The 25,686-nt window shown below is 42.2% G+C and overlaps 1 protein-coding gene across 2 annotated transcripts in view; it reads left to right on the top strand.

The window, feature by feature from the left end:
* Positions 1-25,686, top strand: part of DCAF8 (DDB1 and CUL4 associated factor 8) — a 57,519-nt gene that overhangs the window by 17,787 nt on the left and 14,046 nt on the right. For both annotated transcript variants that reach the window (XM_075563655.1, XM_075563654.1), the window contains 5 exons: positions 3,670-3,744; positions 9,856-10,532; positions 11,560-11,700; positions 12,810-12,904; positions 22,283-22,393. In XM_075563655.1, coding sequence (XP_075419770.1) covers positions 3,696-3,744; positions 9,856-10,532; positions 11,560-11,700; positions 12,810-12,904; positions 22,283-22,393 — 1,073 coding nt within the window. In that variant the 5' untranslated portion in view covers positions 3,670-3,695. The remainder of the gene's footprint in view (positions 1-3,669; positions 3,745-9,855; positions 10,533-11,559; positions 11,701-12,809; positions 12,905-22,282; positions 22,394-25,686) is intronic.

The following is a 25,686-nucleotide window of genomic DNA, read 5'->3' as shown; positions in this document are numbered from 1 at the left end:
ATTATGAGGCTTCTTAGGTAAATTAGAAAACACACTATTGGCTGAGTTCAATCTGACACATAAAACAGTAAAACTGCCCCTTATTGTTTTCAAGCCTCTAAATCTTTATGGGAACAGGCTGCTTCATCTTGCTCCTATGAAATGGTTGATGGGTTTGAACTGGAAGTCAACAGCATATAATTTCAGTATCAGAATTGCCCGGGATACAGTTCTTTGATCAGGATCACCTTTTAGCCTAGTCCACAGACACCTCTCTCTTTTTTTGGTTCTCAGCCTCTCAGACACACCACCACCGGACCTCTGCCCTGGTAGTTTAAGTATGGTGATGGATACCAAAAGGGCACTCTATTCTCCTACAGGCTCAGCCCAAAGGTGCTCAGGTCAAGCTCTTTTGGTAAGTGCCTTGAGGCAACCCACTCAGCAGTTGACCCTTCTGCCTGAAGGCGCTCAAGTTTCTTGATCTGTGGGCCTTGAAGCCTACACCTTTCTCGTTCTTGATGTTGCTGCTGCTTCTCTGCTGCCGCTTCTCTGATACCACATCACATTGCCTTTTGGATTGAGGAGGTTCAAGGATCTTGGGGTCCAAAGGACACTCTTCCTGATTCTTTCTAGATGATGGTGAGATCCCTGCCTTTGCTTCGGAAGTGGCTTACTTTTAAACTTACTGAGATGGCAAAACTGACTAATCTGTTAGAGGGCCATACATTGATTATATTAGTTTGGTCCCACCTACATGGGTGTTATGTACCTTATTTACATTGTTAGCAAACTATACAATAGCACTTCATATTTGCTTAGTCTTACATAGTAATTTGATAAGAATTACAGACTAGCTAGAAGAGTAATACCAAGTCATACACTACATGAAGGTGCTAAGTGCATAGGGACGAGGCATCCTGATTCTTAGCGAGGGCGTTGTCAGAAAGACTCATCTGGTGAGAGTTGGTTGGATGAGTGGAATTAAGTTTGCTATATTATGAAATGGGATCAGGTGTTCCAGTGAAAATAATGTTCCTTTCTTCCCTGGCTTTCTACTTGGTAGCTGATTGTTAGTCATAACAGGGAGCAAAGAGCTTCTGTAAACTTGTTGATGTTGTTTGTTAGGGGAGAGTACCCCTGCATGTTAAATTCTAGCTCTTTTATCTTTCATTAATATCCTCTGCTAGCTGCCTCAGTGGAACTAAAAGGCCAAGTTCTTATCCCAATAACTTGATTTTTTCTGCATCTTGTTTTACATATAAAATAATCTGGCCTGTCTCTTAATGTTGTAAAGATGTGTTTTATAGGCTTTGTGGTTATATGTAACTAGTTTTTTTTCCAAATTGTTTTGTTATTGTTGAGAGTATTGTCCAGGTTAGTGATGTTGGCAGCCCGCTTCAAGCTGTGCAGCCGTTCTCACCCTCTTTTGAGTTGTTGTCTGCTATTCGCATAAGCTCTCTGCTCCCTTAGAGTTCCTATTGAATCTTTCCAGTTCTTGACAGTTTGATTCTATATAGATTGTACTTAAAAGTGCTGAATACTTTTTATTATTATTTAAATGAATCATTTTATTTGGGGGCCTCTTACAGCTCTTAAAACAATCCATACATCAGTTGACTCAAGCACATTTGTTGCCATCATCATTTTCAAAACATTTTCTTTCTACTTGAGCCCTTGGTATCAGCTCCTCTTTTCCCCCCTCCCTTCTCCACATTCCCTCTCTTGTGAACCCTTGATAAGTTATAAATTCTTATTTTTATATCTTATACTGTTCACTCCCTTCACTCAAATTTCTTTTGTTCATCCCCCTGGAGGCGAGTAATTGAACATCGATCATTGAGATTAAAAGTGTTAAAAGTACTTAATACTTAAAGCAAACCTTTTTGACTAAATTAATTACTGTTTGGTTTTCAAATGAGTTCAGGCAGTAGTTTTTATTTGAAGTTTAAAGATTATCTTGGATTAGTAGATCCAGAAAGTCTAAAATTCATGAGAATTTGAAATTCTGTTTTGCATTTCCCACTTTTAACCAGATTTCTTCTATAGACCCTTTGACCAAAATGTTCAGTAATGCTAGACAGGCACTATCCAGTTCTGTTCTTATGGAAAAGAAGGCAGTTGTTCATGGAGCCAATTGGGCACATATGTTAGTCTGGGTTGGCTTGAGAAACAAATTTATAGACACTCGTGTATAAGAAACAGCTTTTTATCAAAGAGTAATTGTATATTAAGAAACCATCTCAGCCCAGTCCAGATTAAGCCCACAAGTCTGATACTGGTCCATATGTCTGATGCCAATCTAGACTCATGCAACACATGCAATGACGCCAAATTCAGGGTGGAAAATCTTGTGAATCCAGTGGCGGTGGAAGCATCTCAGTGCTGGCAGGGGTCTCCACGTGGCTCCTCCTGCTCCAGGGCTCTGGCTGCATCAGCATCGCTCCATTTGGCTTGTCAACAGGAATGTCTAGCAGAGAATCTGTATCCCCCACCTCCAGGGAGGAAGACAGGAGTTCCAACCCTCAGGAGAAAGCCATACCCACACAGAAGCCTCATTGGCTGTGACCTGATTGGTAGCCTAGATTCCACCCCTTTGCAAGTTGACCGATTATGTAAATGCCACAGCACACATTTTGAAAAACAAACCAAACTCATTCCATTGAGTCAATTTTGACTCATGGCGACCCAATAGGACAGGGTAGAGCTGCCCCTGTTAGTTTCTGAGACTGACTCAATGTGAGTAGAAAACCCTTTCTCCTGAGGAGCTTCTGGTGGTTTCAAACTGTGGACCTTGCAGATTGCAACCCAATTCTTAATCACGACATTAGCACAGCTCCATCGGCACACATTCCATGTCATTCTTTTTCTGTTCTTGTAAATAGGGAGCAATTGTGCCTTTAATGACTACCTGTAAGCTTTTAAGATCCCAGGCACTACACGATAATTAGGAGGTAGAACAGAAACTTTAAACACATTGGGGTCAATTATCTGGGATCTTGCATGAAACTGTGACCCCAAACCTCCAACACAAGGAACCAAACCCAAATCTCATGAGAAGTTTGGTTGTACAATAGCATCCTTAGCAGCTACTCTTTTTTTTTTTAATTTGGTCATTATAAATCTGTCTGTCACATAACTTTTACCTGTTCAACATCTTACAGGTGTACATGACTTAGCATTTGTAACAATCTTGGGTCCTGGAGGGCAGCATTGAAGCTAGCTAACATTTTGAGTTGAGACTCTGCTTGCAGTACCTTGTTCCTTGAAACATGCCCGATGTTCAGGTTCCCACGTCCACATCTGAAAAGACACTGCTAGCTACTTGGTGAATAAGGTTGAGTTGGTGGTTTACCTTTCAAAGATATGACCCTTTTTATAATTTAGGAAAGAAACAAATACCACCTGGGTACATTTCAGCAGCTGAGAAACATAATTTAAAAATTGTTTTATCCTTATAAAAATAACAAAGATTATGTGTACATGGTTACAGGAGAACGTTGAGGCTTCCTCCTCCTGTAAAGATTTACAGCCTCAGAAACCTTTTGGGAGTAGTTCTCTTGTGCCCTTTGGGGTTATTATTAGTCAGAATCAAGTTGGTAGCAGTGGATATGCATCGTTAAATCGGTCTTTTTTTTCATTGTTTTCCCCAGAGTTGGTTCCTAATTGTTTCATTTCTTCCTCCAAATCCAGGTTGGCTGCTACAAACATCATTCAAGATGTCCAGCAGAGAGAGCAGCACAGATGGCAAAACAGACTTAGCTAATGGTAAGGGCCAAGATGACGGCTAAGCTGTTTTTGGGATCAATCGAGGTTTTTCCTCTCCGTCAGCGCTACAGAATAGACCTGGGTTTTAGTGGAAGGACAGTAACCTTGCCTGTGTTGTGCTTCTAAGCGATCAAATGGTTTGAAAATCTGAAAGCCTGTAAGTGTAACAGATAGGCAAACCCAGGAGATGTTGTAATAAAGGAGAAAATTAAGATCTAGTTGGTGATGAGAACAGAGGAGTTGTTGAGGTTGAGGATCCTGTTGTATTGAAGGTCCTTTTTCATTTTACATCATAGTTCAGTAGATACAAAGTTCAAATCTAACCAACCTAGTTAAACTGGGGCTTTCTTTTCTTAACTTTTTTTAAGGGCCATTGATGCCAAGTGTTATGTCTAGATCAGATTTGAAAGCAGAATAACAAGGTGCTATAGACTTATCAGCTGCTACCTGAGTCTTTGGGCCAATGCTTGATCTCTGAGCCAATTTGTGGACTAGGGAAAAATTCCAAACACAACTGCCATCGAGTTGATGCTGACTCATAGCAACCCTATAGGACAGGATAGCTTCTGGGAGCTTATGATCCAATAACTCTTTACAGGAGTAGAAAGCCCTATCTTTCTCTCACAGAGCAGCTGGTGGTTTCTAATTGCTGGCCTTGTGGAACCCAGCCAAATGGGTAACCATTACACCCCTGGGGCTCCTGGCGGACTAGGAAAGTGTCCTCCAGTTGAATATAGTTGGGCAGCACAGTCCAGCACTTCTTAACATGTTGCAAGTCAAGACTAGGCTGACTTCTAGTTGATATGAATAGTAGAGCAATGAGGATCATGAGTAGGGAGGTGATATTTTAAATATACACTGTTTCGTTGCTCCTTTATTGTTTTCTTATTGCCATTTATTCATCTTATGTCAAGTTTGTTATCCTATTGTTTTGGAGTGTTATCCTATTGATTTGGAGCTTGGCCATTAACTAGATAAGGGATTGGTAAACTTTAGCCGTGGTCCAAGTTTGGTTCAGCACCTTTTTTTTTTTTTTAAGCGACCCTTCCAGCTTCAGCACCTATTTTTATAGAGTAGTTTTGAAACATGGCCTTGTCCATTTCTTCACATAGTGTTGTCTATAGCCACTTTTGTGTTGCAGCAGTGGAATTGAGTAGGTATACCCCATGTGCTCTGCAGAAGCTAACATTTTTACTGATGGACCCTTTATTTTGGATAGGATGATACTAAATCTTGGTCATTGCCTATTGGGACCCTTTTGCTAAGCTTCTGATACACTCTGGCCCACAGGTTAATGTGGTAGAACCCCTAAAGTCATCTGATTTGTGGAACATAGGCATAATACACATAGTTGTGTGGGTTTTTAAAAAAATAATTTTATTGGGGGCTTGTACAACTCATCACAATCCATCCATCCATCCATCATGTCAAGCACAATTGTACATTTATTGCCATCATCATTCTCAAAACATTTTCTTTCTACTTGAGCCCTTGGTATCAGCTCCTTATTTTCCCCCTTCCTCCGCCACCTTCTTTCCCTATCTCCCTCCCTCAACCTTGATAATTTATAAATTACTATTATTTTGTCATGTCTTACACTGTTTGATGTCTCCCTTCACCCACTTTTCTGTTGTCTGCCCCTCAGGTAGGGGGTTGTATGTAGATCCTTGTAATCGGTTCCCCCTTTCTACCCTCCTTCCCTTCACCCCCCAGTATCACCACTTTCACCACTGGTCCTGAAGGGTTCATTTGTCCTAGATTCTCTGTGTTTCCAGTTCCTATCTGTACCAGTGTCCATCCTCTGGTCTAGCCAGATTTGTAAGGTAGAATTGGGATCATGATAGTGTGGGGGAAGAAGCATTTAGGAACTGGAGGAAAGTTGTGTGTTTCATTGTTGCTATACTGCACCCTGACTGGCTCGTCTCCTCCCCGCAACCCTTCCGTAAGGGGATGTCCAGTTGCCTACAGATGGGCTTGGGTCTCTACTCCGCACTCCCCCTCATTCACGATGATAGGATTTTTTGTTCTTTGATGCCTCCTACCTGATCCCTTTGACACCTTGTGATCACACAGGCTCTTGTGCTTTTTTCATGCGGGCTTTGTTGCTTCTGAGCTAGACAGCTGCTTGTTTACCTTCAAGCCTTTAAGACCCAAGATGCTATATCTTTTGATAGCCTGGCACCATCAGATTTCTTCACCACATTTGCTCATGCACCCATTTGTCTTCAGCGATTGTGTCAGGAAGGTGAGCATCATGGAACGACAGTTTAATAGGACAAAGTGTTCTTGCATTGAGGGAGTACTTGAGTGGAGGCCCAATGTCCATCTGCGACCTTATTACTAAACCTATAAATACATAGATCTATTTCCCCATCATCATATAAATATATTTACATATGTACATGCCTGTATTTAGACCTTTGTAATGCCCTTTGCCTCTTAGTTCTTTCCTCTATTTCCTTTTACTTTCCTCTTGTCCCACTATCATGTTCAGCCTTCATTTGGGTTTCAGTAATTCCGCTCGGTTACATTGCCCTTCACCATTGATTTTGGATCACTTGTTCCCTTGTCCCTGGGTTTGTAAACAACCCACTTCCTTTCCCCTGCCTCTCCTCCCTTCACCTACGGAATTGTTGATCCTGTTGTTTTCTCCTCCAGATTGTTTATCCTGTCTATCTTATCTAAATAAATTTACGGAGATAATAATATGCACAGAAAACAAGACAGAGCAAAACAAAGCAACAAAAGAAAACAACAGCAACAATAAAAGGGAAAACCTGTAAATAGTTCAAGGTGTGCTTCTTGACCTTTAGGAGTGTTTTCCTGTCAGGTCTGATAAGGTGCCAGGCCCTGGCCCTAAAGTCTTTATTTTGGTATTCCCTGGGGACTTTGTTGCTCTGTTCTCCTTTCGGCTCTGTTGCACACCCTTAGTGTTTCCCCTCAGTGTGGTGTGGTCAGATCAGGTGCAGTTTCCGCAGTGTCTCCAGTGTTGTCCCCATAACGCTATGAGTCAGTGAGGGATGTCATGTCTTGTAGTGGGGCCGGCTCTATGGTCCTCTCTGTGCTTTGGCTGCTCTGAGCAGGAATATCGTCCTCAGGGCTTGGTGGGCCAGGATGTGCTCCACTCTCTCTTCCTCCCCCTTCATTTGCTCCTGTGTGCTCTGATCAGACATGTCCTTCTCCCTGAGCTGTAGCTTCAGTGCTGTCCTCTGAAGTGAATTCTTTTGCGGGGAGTGGGGGCTGTCCATGTAGTTGGGATTGGGACCGGCCCCTGAGACTTACGTACTGGTTCCCTGCTTCATGCCGGTATGTTGCATTCACATCTTAGAGCACCAGAGGTACCAGTCTGGTCCTTCTTTCCTTGTGGAGATATAAACAATACCATGGGGTGGGTTAGTGCCCTGTTTCCCTGCTACCCATGTTTTTTTTTTCTTCTTCCTATTTCCCCCTCCTTTTTAGTTGGCTACCATATGCATCCCTGGATTTGGTCTGACTCCTGCCATACTACCTACCTATACCCCTTTTGCATTTTTAAGCTTACCTCAGTGGACTCATGTTGTTCTTGTCCTTTCGTGCTTGGCTTACTTCACTTAGCATAATTTCCTCCAGTTCTTCCCATGCGGTGATGTGCTTATGCATTCATCACTGCTTTTTACTGATGTGTAGTACTCCATTGTATGTATGTACCATAGGTTTTTTAATCCATTCGTCTGTTGATGGAAATTTGGGTTGTTTCCAACTCCTTGCAATTGTGTACTGTGCCATGATGAACATTGGAACACAGATGTCTGGCCGTGGTTTGTTTCTTGCCTCTTCTGGGTATATTGCCCAGTAGGGGGATTGATTTCCATCTGTTTTAGATATCCCCAAATCGATTTCCATAGTGCCTGTACATACCTACTTGTCGACAAGCAGTGGATGAGCGTTCCTATCCCATCATAGCTCTTACAACACTTGTTGCTTTCTGGTTTTTTGACTTGGGCTATCTGTGAGGGTGTTCAGTGGTATCTCATAGTTGTTTTGATTTGCATTTCTCTTATGGTTAATGATCAGGAACATTTTCTTAATATGTTTATTGGCCATTTGGATTTCTACCCTTGTGAAACTTCTGTTCAGGTCCTTTGCCCACCTCCTCAGTGGGCAGTTAGTTTTGTTTCTTTTTTGGAAGCTAGCAGAGTATCATATATTTTAGTAATAAGCTGTTTGTCTGATGTGTCATTGCTGAAGATGTTTTTCCAGTCTGTGGGCTCTCTTATTAACTCTCTTTGTGAATTCTTTCGATGTACACAGGTGTTTTATCTTCTGTATATCCCACTTGTCAATTTGTGACTCATCATATGAGTAGTTTTAACAATACATACTAGGAATTTTGATAGTTTACTTTCTGCACAGGACCTGTTAGGTATATTTTAAGTTCTCACTACTCCGAATCTCAAGCCTAATTGACATCTTTTAAAGACCATAGCTGCTTATGCTCTCAGTATTCACTAAGTAATATCAGCAAATCTGGCTCCTGGGCTGAAATTGATGGACTTTCACCTTTTTCTTTTAGATCTCACCTTAGTCATTTTCACACTGTACTCTTCTTAGTTTTAAGTACTTTTTGAAAAGTGATGTTTGTTTTTCAGCCTTCTGTCACTACTTGAACACACACTCATACACATATACATCTATATACTTACATGCATATATTTAAATCAGTTTTTCTGTATGGATTTTACTTAAGAATTTATTGAAAAGGAGTTTCTTTGCTTTAAGGATTTTCAGAAATCACAACTCTAGATGACTGTGCAAGGCACTCAGACTATGAATCCCAAGACCTCAGTGTGATGTTAGAGTTGAATCGCTCACACAGGGATCCCACAGCTGGTGGCCTTTCCTAACAACCTTTCTTTTGGATACAATGAAATTTTTAGTCACCTGAGTAGAGAAAAATGGTATGTGCAGAGTTTAAACCAGGGGTCCTCAAACTACTGCCCGCGGGCCACATGCAGCCCACCGAGGACATTTACCCGCCCCCCGGGTGTTTTTGCCCTGTTTGTTTTTCTACTTCAAAATAAGATATGTGCAGTGTGCATAGGAATTTGTTCATAGGTTTTTTTAAAACTATAGTCCGGCCCTCCAACGGGTCTGAGGGACAGTGAACTGGCCCCCTGTTTAAACGTTTGAGGAGCCTGGTTTAAACTCTCATTTTCCCCCTTTCTCACACCCTGACTTAAGTTTAGGTTGGATGCGTGGTCATTTTAACTCGAGAACATTGTGCAAGAGCTCATTGGAGTATGGTTTGACTGTTACATAGAGGAGTGAAGTGTCTGAAAGTAGTGAGTCAGATCCCATGAAATGGCCTAGTTGGTAGTGGCCTATGCAATGAGCTTTTCTTCTCAGGGTTCATTATAGCAGCCCTGCTTTCTATCCACATTATGCATGCGTCCTGTGACTCAACTGTGCTAAAATTGTCAAACTGTCTCCGCTGAAACAGCTTCTTCAGGAGATGAGGGTTCACACTTTTTCCTTACACTTCCTTCTTGATAACTTTTATGTTTGATCTCAGTGGTGAGTATCAATAATGGGTCTTGGGGCAAAGAAATTTAGGATTCAGGAGGACGAGGAGGTAGTACTGCTCGCTCGAAATGAGAAATGGTACCAGTTCCACATCTTAAGTCAGAATGATCTTAACCAATTGTTTCCTCTCTTTCCTTAATTTGAGAACTAAACCAGTCATCCCTTGTTACGAATAACTGTTCTTTCCCCCTATATTCAGTTTAGTTTTGTAACTTGTGGGTTCCTACCCAGTGGAACAGAGCCTATGATGATTGTAGCAGGCATACTTTAATGCAACTTGCCAGTGTTTCCTCCTTGAGAGCAAGTTCTCTACTTGTGTTGAAGGAACTTTATTTTTGTAAGAACTTCTTAATCTTTTCAATTTCTTGTGCTTCACAAGTTTCCCCCTCAAAAGGCACTCACTCTGTAGAATTTGTCATGAAGGAACTTTGAGTAGGTTTCTGGGTCTGTCAGTGTGTTACTTTCGTAGTAGGAAACAGGAGGGATAGCCTTCTGATTGCTATTCTGTTGATTTTTCCTCTCACCTCCCCATTCCTCACTAACATTCAGGAAGCTTGTCCAGCAGTCCAGAGGAGATGTCCGGAGCTGAGGAGGGGAGAGAGACATCCTCAGGCATTGAAGTGGAGGCCTCAGACCTGAGCTTGAGCTTCACTGGCGATGATGGTGGCCCCAACCGCACTAGCACCGAAAGTCGAGGCACAGACACCGAGAGCTCAGGTGAAGACAAAGACTCTGACAGCATGGAAGACACTGGCCATTACTCCATCAACGATGAAAGCCGAGTCCTTGACCGCTCAGAGGAAGAGGAGGAGGAAGAGGAGGAGGAAGAAGAAGAAGAGCAGCCTCGGCGCCGTGTGCAGCGCAAGCGTGGCAATCGTGAACAGGACTCATCAGATGATGAGAGGGCTCTGGAGGACTGGGTCTCCTCAGAGACATCAGCTCTACCCCGACCTCGCTGGCAAGCCCTTCCTGCCCTTCGGGAGCGGGAGCTGGGTTCCAGTGCCCGTTTCGTGTATGAGGCCTGTGGGGCAAGAGTCTTTGTGCAACGTTTCCAACTACAGCATGGGCTCGAGGGCCATACCGGATGTGTCAATACCTTGCACTTTAACCAGCGTGGCACCTGGCTGGCCAGTGGCAGTGATGATCTGAAGGTGGTGGTGTGGGACTGGGTACGGCGACAGCCAGTATTGGACTTTGAGAGTGGCCACAAGAGTAATGTCTTCCAGGTGAGGCAAGGGAGCAAGCTTGCATTTATGAAGTCAGGCTTGGGTTAGACAGGTCTGAGCTGCTGCCTGGAATTGAGGTAGGAATTGGACCTCCGGATTCTTGGCCATCTCTTGATAGTGCCCATAATAATTTGGAAACATGAAATGTACTGAACGTCCCATGATAACCTTTTCTTTCCTTAAATGTAAGGACTGTTTGAAGCTTCCTTGTAGGCAAGGTACTTGAAACTTCACAGCAGAGTTTTAAATAGGCTTTGTTAGAAGACAGTGCAGTTTGACAAACATCACAAGCTCTTGAGCCAGACTGCCTAGGTTCAAAGTCTGACTGTGCCTCTCACTAGTTATGTCACCTGGGCCATATTTTAAATGGATTTACATGTAAAGTGCCAATAATGCGTAGGATTATGAGGAGTAAGTGATGATTGAGGGTAGCCACTTAGAACCTTGCCTGGTATGTAATTAGCATTTGATAAACATTAGCTTATGTGATTGTTATTCCATGGAAATTTTTTTTTTAGCTCCAGCCACCACCTTTGAAATATCTCATTGGTACTAGCTATTTATCCTTAAGTGTGTTTCTCCTTTCCCCAACATCCTCCTGGATTTCTCCCCTCCCCCCTTTTTACCAAATTTGTTTTTTTTCCTAAATCAAGATAAAGTACCCCCTTTGCTTCTGTATTAGGTACAGACTTGGTTCACCAGAACCCTTACTGTGTGCTACAGATTCAACCAGAGCCGACGGCAAATGCTCTTCCTCACGAGATGACGTTTTTTGTCCTCTCCTTTAACTCCAAGAAATCATTGTGCGTTAACTCACTGCTCACAAGGCTTTCAAAAAGTTCTTGAATTCTTGTTTTTTAATCTGTTTTCCGTGAACTTTCCTGAAGCTTCCTCATATAAGAGTGGGGAAGCCAAGTTCCTTGCTGTAACATTAGAAAAGGGGGAATTAAGTCATCATCACAATTTTACCCTCAAAGTAGTTTCTTCACTTCCTTCTGTGTGCCTCTTTTCATCCCTATCACTCCAGGCCAAGTTCCTTCCCAACAGTGGTGATTCTACTCTGGCCATGTGTGCTCGTGATGGGCAGGTGCGTGTAGCTGAACTCTCTGCCACACAGTGCTGCAAGAACACCAAGCGTGTGGCCCAGCACAAGGGAGCCTCCCACAAGGTAAGTAAGCTCTGGTCTCCACTCTTGGGCAGTTTAGAGCTTTTGTGGGCCTCAACCAAGGCCCTTCCCTGATCCTGTGCCCTTTGTTTCCTCTTTGTTGTACACGATGGTGCTGGGCCCCTCCTCACCCTTAAAATCAGCCTTCTTGGAAGGCAAATATTTTGATAGATCTGTATATTATGAACATGCACTATTTACTTGGCTATATCTAGACCCTAAATTGAGCTGCTGTTGGTTTGGAAATCTTTGCTGTCTCATGCCTTCTAAGCACATTTTATTGTGCTTGTCTTTAGAATATCTTAACAGTCTCTTTTGTGAGAGTTGTTAACTCTTCTGCTTACCACTCTTAATTTACAAAAAGCACTGTTTCTGGAAGCCTTGTGTAGAGCTATCAGTATAAGGTCAATCACTCAGTGGGTGGCATCCTGTGAGAAACTTGGAGCCGCTCAATCTCAGGATAGGCACTTTCTTTACATGCCATCAAAAGGGAATTGGCTCTCTTAGAGACCTTAAACAAGTTATGTGAGTGGTCCTGGAATGTCCTGTAGGGGTAATATTGAACTTCCTGGGTTAGATGCCTCAGGAAATGTAAAAATTACCTAACCTCAGGCTCTTAGATAATTAATTCATAAAACTAAAACTTTGGGAATGAAACTTGGACTGCTTCTCTCTCAACTGAGAGTATGGAATAAGCCCTAATGACTGATGTTTCAAACCCTTTGGTGGCTCTGTTCCGATTATTCAGGTGTCTAACAAAGTCAACTGTATTTTGCCTTGTGTAGAATAAACAAAGTACATAAATCATTCACACAGAACATGGGAGTATGCAATTAAGTTACCTCCTTTCCTAGGATTTAATAGCAAAAAAGGTGAACATTTCCTTGAGACATTTCATTTATTTATTTATTTAATAAGTCATTTTATTTGGGCTCATACAACTCTTATCACAATGCATACATATATCAATTGAGTAAAACACCCTTAAACACTCGTTGCCCTCGTCATTCCCTGTTGAGACATTTTAGATGCATCTCTTTTTAAAAATAAAAGGATCTAGACCTCTAGTTCTCCTCTTTAGAAGCCGCATTCTTTCCCTTTTTGTCTGTCAGCTGGCCTTGGAACCAGATTCTCCCTGTACGTTCCTGTCTGCCGGTGAAGATGCAGTTGTCTTCACCATCGACCTCAGACAAGACCGACCCGCTTCGTAAGTATAACAGTGATTTTCTTGACAAAGTAGAATGTTTGGCCTTGAAGCTATTCCCTGTGTCCTAGGCAGTTTTCAGCTCTCTGGTTCATCAGAATGGTTCCCTTGTGCCTAACTGGGGGAGTGTAAGGCTTAGGGGAAGTCTGTATTTCCTCTGGTTCTTTCTCTCTTTCTCAGCAGGAAAATGATTTTGTTTCCCTTCATTTTTGCTATTCATAAAATTTTCAGGGGTTAATTCCTCAGAAGTGGGTAGCTGTTCTGAGTGTGGAAGCTCTGCTGAAACTTATGTTTACTTAGGGAGACCCTGCCAGCATTTGAAATACCAGTCACGTACCCGTATATACTCGTGTATAAGCCGAGTTTTCCAGCACATTTTAATGCAGTTTTTGTGGTAAAATTAGGTGCCTCGGCAGATAGCGAGGTGGCTTATCATGGTGGTTGGGGGGAGGAAGCATCCACGATCTGGGGAGAGAGCTGTGTTCTTCATCGGTACTACCTCGCACCCTGACTGACCCGTCTCCTCTCCTAAACCCCTCTATGAGGGGATCTCCAGTGGTAAACACTTGAGCCTTGGGTCTCCACTTTGCTCTTCCCCCTTCATTCACTATGGTATATACACACACACACACACACATATATATATTCTTTTTTTTTTTTTTTTTTGCATGATGCCCTATACCTGGTCCCTTTGGCACCTTGTGGTCGCACAAGCTGGTGTGCTTCTTCCATGTGGGCTTTATTGCTTCTGAGCTAGATGGCCGCTTGTTCACCTTCACTCTGAAATTATTTTAATAAATTAAGTATATCATTACGAGTATTGTTAAGGGTTATCACTAATTTTACTTAGCATGTAAGTAAGTTTAGGGAAGAAAATCTAAAGTGTGATCATTAGACTTTTAGATAAATGTTACAGAGAGTTGTCTGGTAAATGGAAAAATGCTAGCTATGTAAATGATGGAAATGTTTTAGATGAAGGGTGAGAAATAATGGGTCTGTGCAGGGAAGGGGCGTAGGCCTGGTGGACGAGGGGTCTGTCTTCTAACACTCACTCTGTGTTTGACACATTTAAGAAAATATTTTTATTTTTTAAACTGAATGGTGTTTGTTGTTTCCATTTCTGAAGTTCTGTGTTTTTTGTGATAATCTGTGATATTGATTAGAGTAGGGAGGAAGTTCAAAGATGAAAGCTAGGACCCAAGTTTGTCAGATCTGAGTTGTTATCCTGTGGATCAGGTTCAAAAGGAAACCGCTGAGACCAGAAGGGATTGGAAATCTGGTTCAAGTTATGGGCAGACCAGATGACTTGGGTAGGTTATTGAATTTGGAATGAAATGATGTAAGCAAGAAATCTGGCTGAGAGTTGACTCTGAATTGAAGTGCAAACTATGGAAAGGATCAAAACTAAGGGGAACCTTGGGAGAAACAGAGTCGTTGGCACCAACTCTAGGTCTGAGCAATTAAAAGACAAGTAAGACTTCAAAAAAGGTTTGCCTTAGGGTTAGGAGAAATAGAAAAGGCTGGAATCACACAGAGAGGCTTACTGTGAAGTTCATGACCAGAAGACCAAGCTGTCTTTATGTGGTAAGCTGATTCTTGGACCAAACTTATATCAGAGGCAGTTTTGTGTGAAGTTGACATGGGGAGTTTTTCTTTTGTGTAAACGTGATAGCTGAATCTCTGGTAGTTAACAAAATTGGCCTAACACCTTAGGAAATAAGTTTGCTTTGGAGTTGAGGTGGGATGTTCCTTTAGCCAGTGGTGAAACATAGAACCTGCTCATTAATTTTAAGCAAAATTTGTTAAATGTGCTCCAAGTGGTTTCATGTACTCAGCCTTCCCTCCGGTGGGAGGAATTAATCATTGCCAGGATTACTCATTTTTTTTCTTATTTTAAAACTTTATTTTATGTAACATGATGTAGTCAAACAATGATCATTTCAGCACATAATCAATATAATCATTAATGAGATATTTAAATTATTTTATCTGTCTATTTCAGACTGCTAGTACAATCTAAAGGTAAAGTTAAGTTTCTTTTTTTTTTAACATTTTATTAGGGGCTGATTACTCATTTTTATAACTCTTGCATGTTTCTTGGAGAGCTTATTCCACATATATCTCTTGGGAGAGAGAATTGTTTGTTTTAGGTGAATAAACTGAGGCCTAGGAGATTGCGCTCTCTTTGTGAGGCTCACCCACGGTAGAGCTAGTGCTTCTTACCCTGTTCCCTCAGGATTCTTGGTAGGGCAGTGGCTACATTAGCAGTTCAAAACCAGTTCACAATGAGGCTTTCTCTTCCCTAAAGAGGTACAGTCTCAGAGACTCACAGGGGCAGCTCAGGCCTGTCCTACAGGATTGCTGTACAGTATTTAGAATTGACCCACAGTGGCAGAGCATGTTTCTGTGTTTTTATGGTTTCTTCACTTTACTGCTCTGGGCTCACCTTGCTAGTAGTGTGCTCCTGCTCTTTTGAAGTCTCAGTTGCTGAGAACCTGAGATGGCACTGTGAAAAGGATAAACTGTGACCCGTGCAGGTCTCAAACCCCAGCTAGCACGCCAACTTCTCCACAGCTTGTTTGATGATGAAATCGTCATTCTCTGAACATGCCTTCTGCCTTGTGCTTTTAAGGTTGTTGTATTTGTCCTTCCTAAGGGCATTCATTTTCAATGACCTCTGTACACCGCTCTCCTAATGGAAAACTAGAAATTTTAAAGGGAAATTAAATCTTTCCACTTTGTCTAGAAAAGTTCTAGGCTAGCGTGACTTTGACCATGCAGAGGAGATAACTAAAATTGTTCCTTTATAAAGAAACTCATTGTCATGGTTATATTTCTTTCAGTTTCCATTAGCATCAAAAATGAGTAAATCCTTAGAATCAAAAACAAAACCCAAAGCCCAGCTCCCTCCTACAGTCCTTTTTAACTCCTTTCCTGTAAACTTAACTAATGTTCATAGCATTATGCTTTTGACCTGTTGGACACTTAGATCTGGGGAGAATGTTCACAGTGCCATCTAATCTAGAGAACAAGTTAGGCTATTTAGCCAGGTTATTTAAGTCTGCCTGTCTGTCTGTCTGTCTCCCCCCCCCCTTTAATTTTGGACTACAAATTTATTTAAGAGATGAATGTTAATGAATGCCACTGCTGTCACAAACCAGGTGACTCTGGGTTGGGCACGTTCCCACACTGAATCATTGATTTCCCTGAGGTTGGCATTGCCTCATTCCTCCTGCTGCTGTGAGGGAACGTTGAGCAGTGCTTTAGGGAAGTGGCCTGGGCTGGAGAAGATTGATAGTCCTGCTGGTGATGAGCAGGAGAGGGGAGGCAGTGGTGCTAAGGGTTCCTGAAGGACTTAGTGTGCCGCATTTCCCGAAAGGGAAGGAAGTGTAACTGCTTCTGCCGAGCCTTGCCTGGAACCCTCTCACTCCCCCTGGGGTTGAGTTTCTGGTGCTCTGACTGCTCACTGAACTCTGCATTTGACCTCTGTACTATGGTAACACGCAGAAACCATGCACATTGAGTTTGCTTGACCTTTTAAAATTGTCTGGGGTTTTCTTGAGGCACCTTGCCCTCCAGAGATCACTTTACTTGTGGTACAACCAGAAGAATAATTTAGATAGGAGTTTTCAGCCTTACGAAGAGCGGTCTTCATAAGCACTTGTAATTTGCTTCAGATCAGACAGGAAGAATGTACCTTTCCTTTGGATTACCACTGTGCTAGAAAACTGGCTTGTCATTTTTCAGGGTGCACTTTATTAAAAATATCTTTATTTTGAGATACTGTATACACTTGAGTATAAGCTGAATTTTCCAGCACATTTTTAATGCAGTTTTTGTGGTAAAATTGGGTGCCTTGGCTGATACTCGGGTCGGCTTATACTCGAGTATATATGATAATTTTAGATTCACATGCAATTGTACTTAGTTTCTCCTAGTGGTAACATCTTGTAAAAATACAGTATACAATATCACAAACAATATTGATATAGTATAGTCAAGACTATATTTCTATCACTACGAGAGGATCCTTCATCTTTCTCTTTTATAGCCATAATTATTTCCCTTCTGCCCTTATCCTCTCATTAACCTCTGGCAAGCATTCATCTGTTCTCCATTTCTATAACTTCGTCATTTTAAAATTTATTTTAATCAAAATTTTTGTCTTGGGAGCTTTTACCGCTCTTAGAACAACCCACACATCGATTGTAGCAAGCATGTTTGTGCTTGTTGCCATCCTTCTCTAGACATTGACTTTCTGTTGAGCCCTTGGCATCAGCGCCCTTCCCCCTCCCCCTCGTGACCCCTGGACCAGTTTTTATTATTTTCATACCTTACAACAACAGCTTCTGTTGTTTGTCCCCTTGGAATGGGGGTGGGTGGGATTTTGTCATTTTAAAAATGTGACATAAATGGACTCTTAAAGCCTGCAACCCTTGGAATTGGCTTTTTCACTCAGTATAATTTTTTGGAAATTCATTTGTGTCATATATATCAACACTTTGTTCCTTATTGCTATGTCTTCGTTGAAGTACATCTGAGTTCCTTCCATTTTGGGGGAACTACAGTATCAATTTCTCTGTGAACATAAGTCTTTATGTCTCTGTGATAAATACACACATGAACAGTCGTTGGATCATATGGTAATTGTATGTTGAGTTTGTTTTCCTTACAGATTTTATTCTGGAACAAAACGTCTTCCGCTGTTGTTCCAGGTGAATAGAGAGCCCTTCTAAACCTTTAGACCCAAGGCACTATATGGAAAACTAAAGCTTAGAAGACATCATGGTGCTAGTTAAGGGAAATGAAACCAGTACGGAACAATGAAACCATGACCCTAAACATCTAAACCAATGCTTCTCCATTTTCCTATGCTGCGACTCTCTCACACAGTTCCTCATGGTGTAGTGACCCCCAACCATAACATTATTTTCGTTGCTGCTTCATAACTAATTTTGCTGCTGTTATGAATCGTAATGTAAATATGCAAGATGTATTTTCATTGTTACAAATTGAATACAATTAAAGCATAGTGATTAATCACAAAAATATGTAATTATATATTGTGAAATATTTCTTTCTAATTACAAATAAATGAAATTTTGTCTTGAAGCATGGGGTAGCAAGGGTAACAGTCTTTCCAGGTATCTGTGTGTGGACGGAACCACCTGGAGATAGATAGAGGAGTGGTGTCTCAGATCCTAAGACCATCGGAAATAATGTTTTCTCCCATGGTCTTAGGGAAACTCCTGTGAAAGGTTCCTTAGATCCCTAAAGGGGTCGTGACCCAAAGATTGAGAACTGCCGATCTAAACCAAGGAACCAAGTCCCATGAGGTGTTTGATTGTATAAGCAACTTCAGCAGCTACTTTTTTCAGTCATTGTAAATATATCTGATACGACTTTTGTTTCTTAATCATTTTATTGGGGGCTCTTACACCTCTTATAACAATCCATCTATCCATCTATTGTGTCAAGCACATTTATACATGTTTCCATCATCATCTTCAAAACATTTTCTTTCTACTTGAGCCTTTGGTAGCAGCTCATATTTTCCCTCCTCCCCTGCCTTCCCTCCCTCATAAACTTCATAATTTATAAATTATTATTATTTTTTCATTTCTTACATCAACTGCTGTCTCCCTTCACCCACTTTTCTGTTTCCCCCCTCCTGGGAGGGTGTTATATGTAGATCATTGTGATTGGTTTCCCCTTTCTCCCCACCCTCCCACCCCACCCCACCTTCCCTTTACCCTCTTGGTATCGGTACTCTCGTTGGTCCCGAGGGGTTTATCTGTCCTGGATTCCCTGTGTTGTGAGCTCTTATCTATACCACTGTGCATGCTCTGATCTAGCTGGATTTGTAAGGTAGAATTGGGGTCATGATAGTGGGGGTATGGGGGTGGTGCGGAGCATTAACTAGAGAAAAGTTGTATGTTTCATTGGTGCTGTACTGCACCCTGACTGGCTCGTCTCTTCCTTGGGACCCTTCTGTATGGGTGTCCAGTTGTACAAAGATGGGCTTTGGGTCTCCACTCTGCACTCCCCTCATTCACATCGACAGGATTTTTTGTTTTGGGTCTTTGATGCCTGATATCTGATCCCATCGACACCTCATGATCACAAAAACTGGTGTGCTTTTTCCATGTGGGCTTTGTTGCTTCTCAGCTAGTTGGCTGCTTAAGACCTTTTAAGACCCCCAGATGCTATGTCTTTTGATATCCGGGCACCATCAGCTTTCTTCATCACATTTACATATGCACCCTTTTTGTCTTCAGGGATCATGTCTGGGAAGGTGAGCATCACAGAATGCCAGGCTATTAGAACAAAGTGTTCTTGCATTGAGGGAGTAGTTGGAGGCTGAATGTCCTTGTGCTGCCTTAATACTTAACAAATAAATATATGTACATAGATCTATTTCCCTATCGTTAAATATATATTTACACATGTACATGCCAGTATTTATGCCTCTATTCAGGTTTCAGGAATTCCTCGCTGTTACAATGCCCTTGATAAAAGCCCACCAGACATCCTACCATCCTACGGTCTGTTCGTTTGCACTGATTTTAGATCACTTGTTCCTTCGACCCTGGGTTTGTTGGCATCCCCCTTCTCCCCCCCCTCACCTCCTCCTCCCCTGTATTCCCTCCCCGCTCCCCACTGTCAGTCCTATTGTTTTCTCCAGATTGTTATCCACCTATCTTTTCTAGATAGACATGCAGAGACAATAATAAGCACAAAAACAAGACAAAGCAAAATAACAGCAACAAAACACAGCAACAGCAAAAATGCCTATAAATAGTTCTAGGTCTGTTTGTTGACTTTTGTGGTTTCTGGTGGAGTCTGTTGGGGTGCCATGCCCTGGCCCCAAAGTCTATTTTTGGTGTTCCTCAGGGACTTCATTACTTTGCTCCCCTTGCTGCTCTGTTGTAAGCCCTTAGTGTTTGGCCCCGGTGTGGTGGGGTCAGATTGGGCACAATTCCCACACCGTGTCTCCAGTGTTATCCCCCATAGAGCTGTGGATCTGTGAGGGATGTCATGTCTTAAGGTGAGGTAGGCCCTATAGTCCACTCTGCTTTGGCTGCTCTGAGCAGGAATATTGTTCTTGGGGCTTGGCAGGCCAGGATGTGTTCCACTCTCTCCTTCCCTTCTTCATTTGCTCCTGTGTACGCTGATCAGAAGCACCCCTCTCCCTGAGCTCTAGCTTCAGTGGTGTCCTCTGGAGTGCATTCTTCGGGGGTAGAGTGGGTCGGGGAGCGGGGTTTGGGGTTGTCCACTTAGTTGGGATTTGGGCCCACCCACGACATATATGTTGCATTCACGTCTTGGCGCACCCTGTTGTCCCTCTCTCCCTCTCCTGTGGAATTACTCTCCCCTTGGGTGGGCCAGTACTACCCTGTACCCCCCTACCTATGTCTTTCTTTTTTTCTTCTCCTTTTTAGTAAACATCTAGTTAACAGCAATAACATTGATTAGCTGTCCAACTTTATCCTTAATCATTGAAATGTTTTCAACACCATCAGTTCCCTTTCGTTTCTCCCTGCCCTAATAATCACTAGTAAGTGTTCTCTGTGTGTTTGCCTTTCTTTACCTTCATGAGGGGAACTTGATGGCATTGAGAGTACTCGAAGGACTGACTGCTTGAACCACAGTGTCTGCAGTGTGAAATTGTCAGTTCGTCATGAGAGGCAGGGCCCTCTGCTCCTGTGCAGGGTTGCAGTTCCGGAGCCCCACGGGGGCAGAGTGGGCTCGATGGCACTGAGTCCATGTGAGCTCATAACATACCGATTCTCAGCATAATGTCTTCAAGCTGTGTCCCTGTTGTAGCGTGTCTCAGGCTTCATTTATCTTACTGAGGAGTATTTAAATGAGTGCGTGTGAACTGCATATTGTTGATCCATTCATTTGTTGATGAGCAGTTAGTTTCCCCCACATTCTGCCACTGTGAATAATGCTGCGGTAACAATGGTGTAGGCCCCTGTTTGATTGGACCCTTCCAGGTCTTTGAGAAAGAGACCTCGGAGTAGAGCTTCTGGGTCATGGCAGTTCTAGTTCTGATTTTCTTGAGGAACGGCCACAGTTGCCCACAATGTCTATGCTATTATACATTCCCGTCAGCAAGGAAGAGGGACTCCAGTTTTTCTCACCTCCCGGACAACACTTACGTATTATTTTCTGGTTTGTTTAAGGCTTTACCCCCTCCCAAGTCTTAGCCCTTCTTGTGGGAGGGAATTGCTATCTCCTTGTGCAGGTCATCGCTGTATGTGCTCGATGCCCAGCTGCATGCTGCCTGTGGTCAAGTGTCTGTTCTTTCAGGTCTGGTGCCCAGTTAATGTTTGCATTGTTTTCTCTTTGTCCAGTTGTCAAAGCTATGTATATATCCAGATTCTTGTTGGATGTATGAGTTTCAAAGATATTCTCCCAGTAGGTTGTTTGTCTTTTTACTTTTTCGTAATCTTTTGAGGACTAAAAGTTTAAAATTTTTATGAGGCCCCATTTGTTTGTTTATGATTTCATTTTTTGTCTTTTGCTGTTTGTGCTTTTGTTATTAGAAAATCCATTGTTAAAAAGCTAGATTTCCCCTGCTTGTTCTTTGAAGAATTTTAAGGTTTAGGTACGCATATTTAGATCCTCAGAGCTTGTATCTGTTTGGTGTGAGGCATGGACCATACCATAGTGTTTCATTTTTTTTTTTGTATGTGGGAATCCAACTTCTCCTAATACTATTTATTGAAGAGAATGTTCTTTCCTTACCAGATGGACTTTAGCCCCCTTGTTAAAAAATCAGTTGGTCATAATGTGGGTTTATTTGTAGACTGTTCTATTCCATTGGTCTATGTGTCTATTGTTATACCAGTACCAAGCTGTTTTGTCAATGTGCATTTGTAATTCTGGGTGTTCAGTGATGCTTTTCAGGAATCTTGGAAATAGATTGAACTTTAACTATGTTTTAAAGCCTGCTCTTTGTCTGGATTCTTCTTCCAATCCTCCCTCTGTTCCCAGGTGATCAAAAAAGTGCTTCCAAATAAAGGGTGGGAAGATGAGAGTCGTGTTTTCTGTCCACCAAACTGAAGCTCCACGAAGAGAAATACTTTCATATACCTTTAGCCTGTACATCTTGAGGAGCATCAGCTAATGACGCTGATGCCTATTTTTTGTTGGTTTGGCTTTTTCTTTGTTTTTCGGTCCCCAGAGTAGTAGGATAAGGGGTGGTGGTGATTTTTGGCTTTCTGTGTATATTCCAAAGGCAAGAAATTAAACTAGGAAAACGCTCTTTCCAAATGAGAACCGTGATTTAAGTAGCTCTCTTGTGCTCCCATACTTGCTTAGACAGCTGGAATTTGGGGAGAAGTAACTTTGTATGTTTTTCTAATCTTCTAGGAAACTGGTGGTGACAAAAGAGAAGGAGAAGAAAGTGGGACTGTACACAATCTATGTACATCCTGCCAATACCCACCAGTTTGCAGTAGGGGGACGAGATCAGTTTGTAAGGTGAGTCTCTGGGTCTTGGTGTTCTTTGTGAGGGGGGGGGTGTGGGGTGTGTGTGTGTGTGTGTGTATATATATATAAAAATCCAGGAGGCTTTTGTCTTCTTGAAGATGTGTAAAAAACATCATCTTTCTTTGTAATCATCCTGAGATTGATTTTACTAATTAGAATCCTAGGGCTATAATAAATTTACCAAAAGCATAAGAGTATTTTACCTGTCCCACAGTCGTGCCACAGCGCATCGCGCAGGCTTGTTGCTTGTTCTCGCCTCACAGCTCCTCCCCTGTACCAGTTGTCAGAAGGTAGCGGTAGCGGTCGTCAGTTTACTTTTCACTGTGCAGCTGTGGAGCTACAGGGTTTTAATTGTCAGAGCTTTCGAGGGCTACCTCCTTCACATCAAACATTCACTGCACTTTCTAATTTAATTGGGATGTCTTAGTTTCAGGGTTGCTATGTCCTTAGAGAATTCCATCTCTAGGACCTAGATGTGTGGAGGTAGATGGAAGAGTTGATTTATTGGAAAACTGCAGTTGAAAATGCCCTATTCAAAAATTGTTATTTTCCCAGAATTAAAGTGAGCTGAGAAAGAGTTTGTGCTTTTCAGCCAGTAGGAGAGACACTCACCCCAGCCACACAGTCTGTCCCCCTCCCCCTGTGGCAGTTCGGGGCTGTTTATGTGGTAGAAACAGGTGCAGGTTTTGCTTGAGCAGATAGTCCTCTCACCACTTCAACTCTTCTCTGACATCCTTTCTCCTCACCCTCGGCTGCTTTGATGCCTCTTCAGCCATTGGAACATTTTGGGATTTTTCTCTTTCTGGTTCCTTCTTTGAAAAAATCTGAACAGCTCATCCTCTGATACAAATTTGAAAACATTTACAGTCAATATTTTATAGCACGGCACCATTAACTTTTTCAGCCTAAAGGAATTCCTTTAAAGAACTACAGAGACATCCTTATTTATCCTCAGGGCTTTTGCATCAAGAATACTGATTGAATAGCAGTTGAGGTTTGTGAGAAAGTGTTTTAAGAGAAGCCTCTGGGGAAATGCTGGCCTAGGGGCTAAGGAAGAACAGAGTCCGCAAGTAGAGGAGGTATTGGTTCAAGTCCCTACTACTAAATCCTTAAAGTTGGTTTAGTTTACAGGCATGGAGAAATGTAGGCTGCATCCAGTGGTGCCTGTGGTGGGAGAAATGGCAGTGTGATTGGTTGACGTGTCCATTTCATACTAAAGGATCTGGTACATACTGTGATTCATAAAACATAGGTGGGAAATCGATCCTTTGCTCCCTGAGATCAGCAACACGAAAAGGAAACCAGACTAACAGCAGGTAGACAAAAACAAGAGGTGAGGCAGGGTGAGAGGGACTCCATAAAGGCACAGTAGAAGCAGACTGTTGGGAGGATGCTGAAGCCATTCTTGATTTGAAATGTCAAGATGCTGCTTTATCCCCAGAAAAGAGAGGGAAACTGTTATTCATTTGGTTGTCATCATTGTCTAGCAGACGCGTTGGCAAACTGTGCTTATAATTATGTTTTTATTGGAACTTAGCCATGGCCATTTGTTCACATATTGCCCCTGGCTACTTTCATGCTCTAGTGGCAGAGTTGAGAAGTTGCAGCAGAGACTAGATAGCCTGTAAACTTACAACATGTACTATCAGCACTTGAAAAGGTTTGCCCACCTTGGCCTATCAGCAAGCAAATAATATAGTGAGTTTTTTTTAATTGTTTTATTGTGAGCTCTTAACAGATATAACATTCCATATAGTTCAATCACATCAAGCACTATAGTAGAGTTTCAAAACACTTTCGTTCTTCCTGAACTATCCTGAGTTCTTGAAAACACAAGGAGTCCTGGTAGCACTGCAATTAAGTGCTTGGCTCCAAACTGTTCGCTGCTCCAGGGGAGAAAAGATTTGGCATTCTGTTCCCGCAAAGATTACATCCTTAGGGAACCCTGTGGAGCAATTCTCCTCTGTCACAGAAGCGCTCTTTGAGTTGGAATCAACTTGATAAATAACACAAGGGCAATAAATACTTGAGCAAGAAAGGGAAGGATATTCCCATAAAGAAGGGCAAAGAGCATTATATACTGAAGAGTCCCCTGGAGAGCTTTTACACACACACATACACACACACACACACACATTTCTTTTGCAGTTTTTGATGGCTCAGTAGTATATGAGAACTACTTATTTACACTTAGTTTTGAGTGGAAGAAAATTTTAATTGCCAGCTGATAAACTTGCCTATGCATCAGTCCTTTTTGTTGTTCATGTAGCAGACATTTTCTGGATATTATACTCTATGCATTCTATGCAGAGTATTAAGCAGGAGGCTGGGAACTACAAAGGATCTATTCATGAATGCATTCATCAATTCAGTCAGCATTTACCAAACATACTCTGCATGTGAGATGCAGACTTTACATAGTCTCTGCCTTCAAGGAGCACGCTAGAGAAACAGCTATGTAAGGCTTAAAGATAGGAAATAATTTCCTCAGTTTTACCCCGCAACTAAGCAAGCAGTGTCAGTATTTGAACGTAGGTGAGACTCTTTACATACAGTGAAATCGTGTTTTGTACTGCTGTCCTTACCAATGTGGTGTTAGGGTAGATGAGAAATCAGCATTTCAGGTTTGGGCAGAAATGTGTGTAGAGGTAAGCTACAAGGTATGAAAAGAATATGGTGTGTTCAAGGAAGCTTTTTTTCGTATAAGATCTTTGAGGAAATAAAATGATTTAAAAAATCTTTGAGGAAGAGTAGTAGTAGGCAGCCATAATAAGGACTTTTGGATAGTACGAAATTACCTAGGAGATTTAGACAGCTTTACTTGAATTCTTTCATTTAGACATTTGAAATTGAGTTCTGGTGACAATATGAGGAGAGAAATATGAAGAATGTGATAGCCGTCGAGGCTGTAGATTAATTCTGACTCACAGCGCCCTTAGGAGCGTTTCTAAGGCAGCGCATCTTTCTCCTGTGGAGTAGCTGATTGGCTCAAACCACCGCCCCCATGTGGTTAACAGTCCAGCACTTAGCTGCGCCTGCCGCCGCGGCTCCTTGGAGAAGACGGGCAGTGAGGAGAATTGACAGGACGGAAATTAACTGTAGGGACAGAAGGGCTCTGGCTACCTGAGTGTAGGCTAACACCGTGAATTCAAAGGAGTCTCGGTGGTGCATTGGTTAGCACTCACCTGCTGACCACGGTTGATGGTTCAAATTCAGCAGTGCCTCCGTGAGAGCAAAGACCTGTTGATCTGCTCATATTAAGATTCCAGCCAAGAAAACCCTAT

This window comes from Tenrec ecaudatus, chromosome 1 (genome assembly GCF_050624435.1).
Source record: "Tenrec ecaudatus isolate mTenEca1 chromosome 1, mTenEca1.hap1, whole genome shotgun sequence".
NCBI lineage: Eukaryota > Metazoa > Chordata > Mammalia > Afrosoricida > Tenrecidae > Tenrec > Tenrec ecaudatus.
Note: the sequence above shows the minus strand (reverse complement) of the source record. Positions and strands in the feature narration are given on the sequence as shown.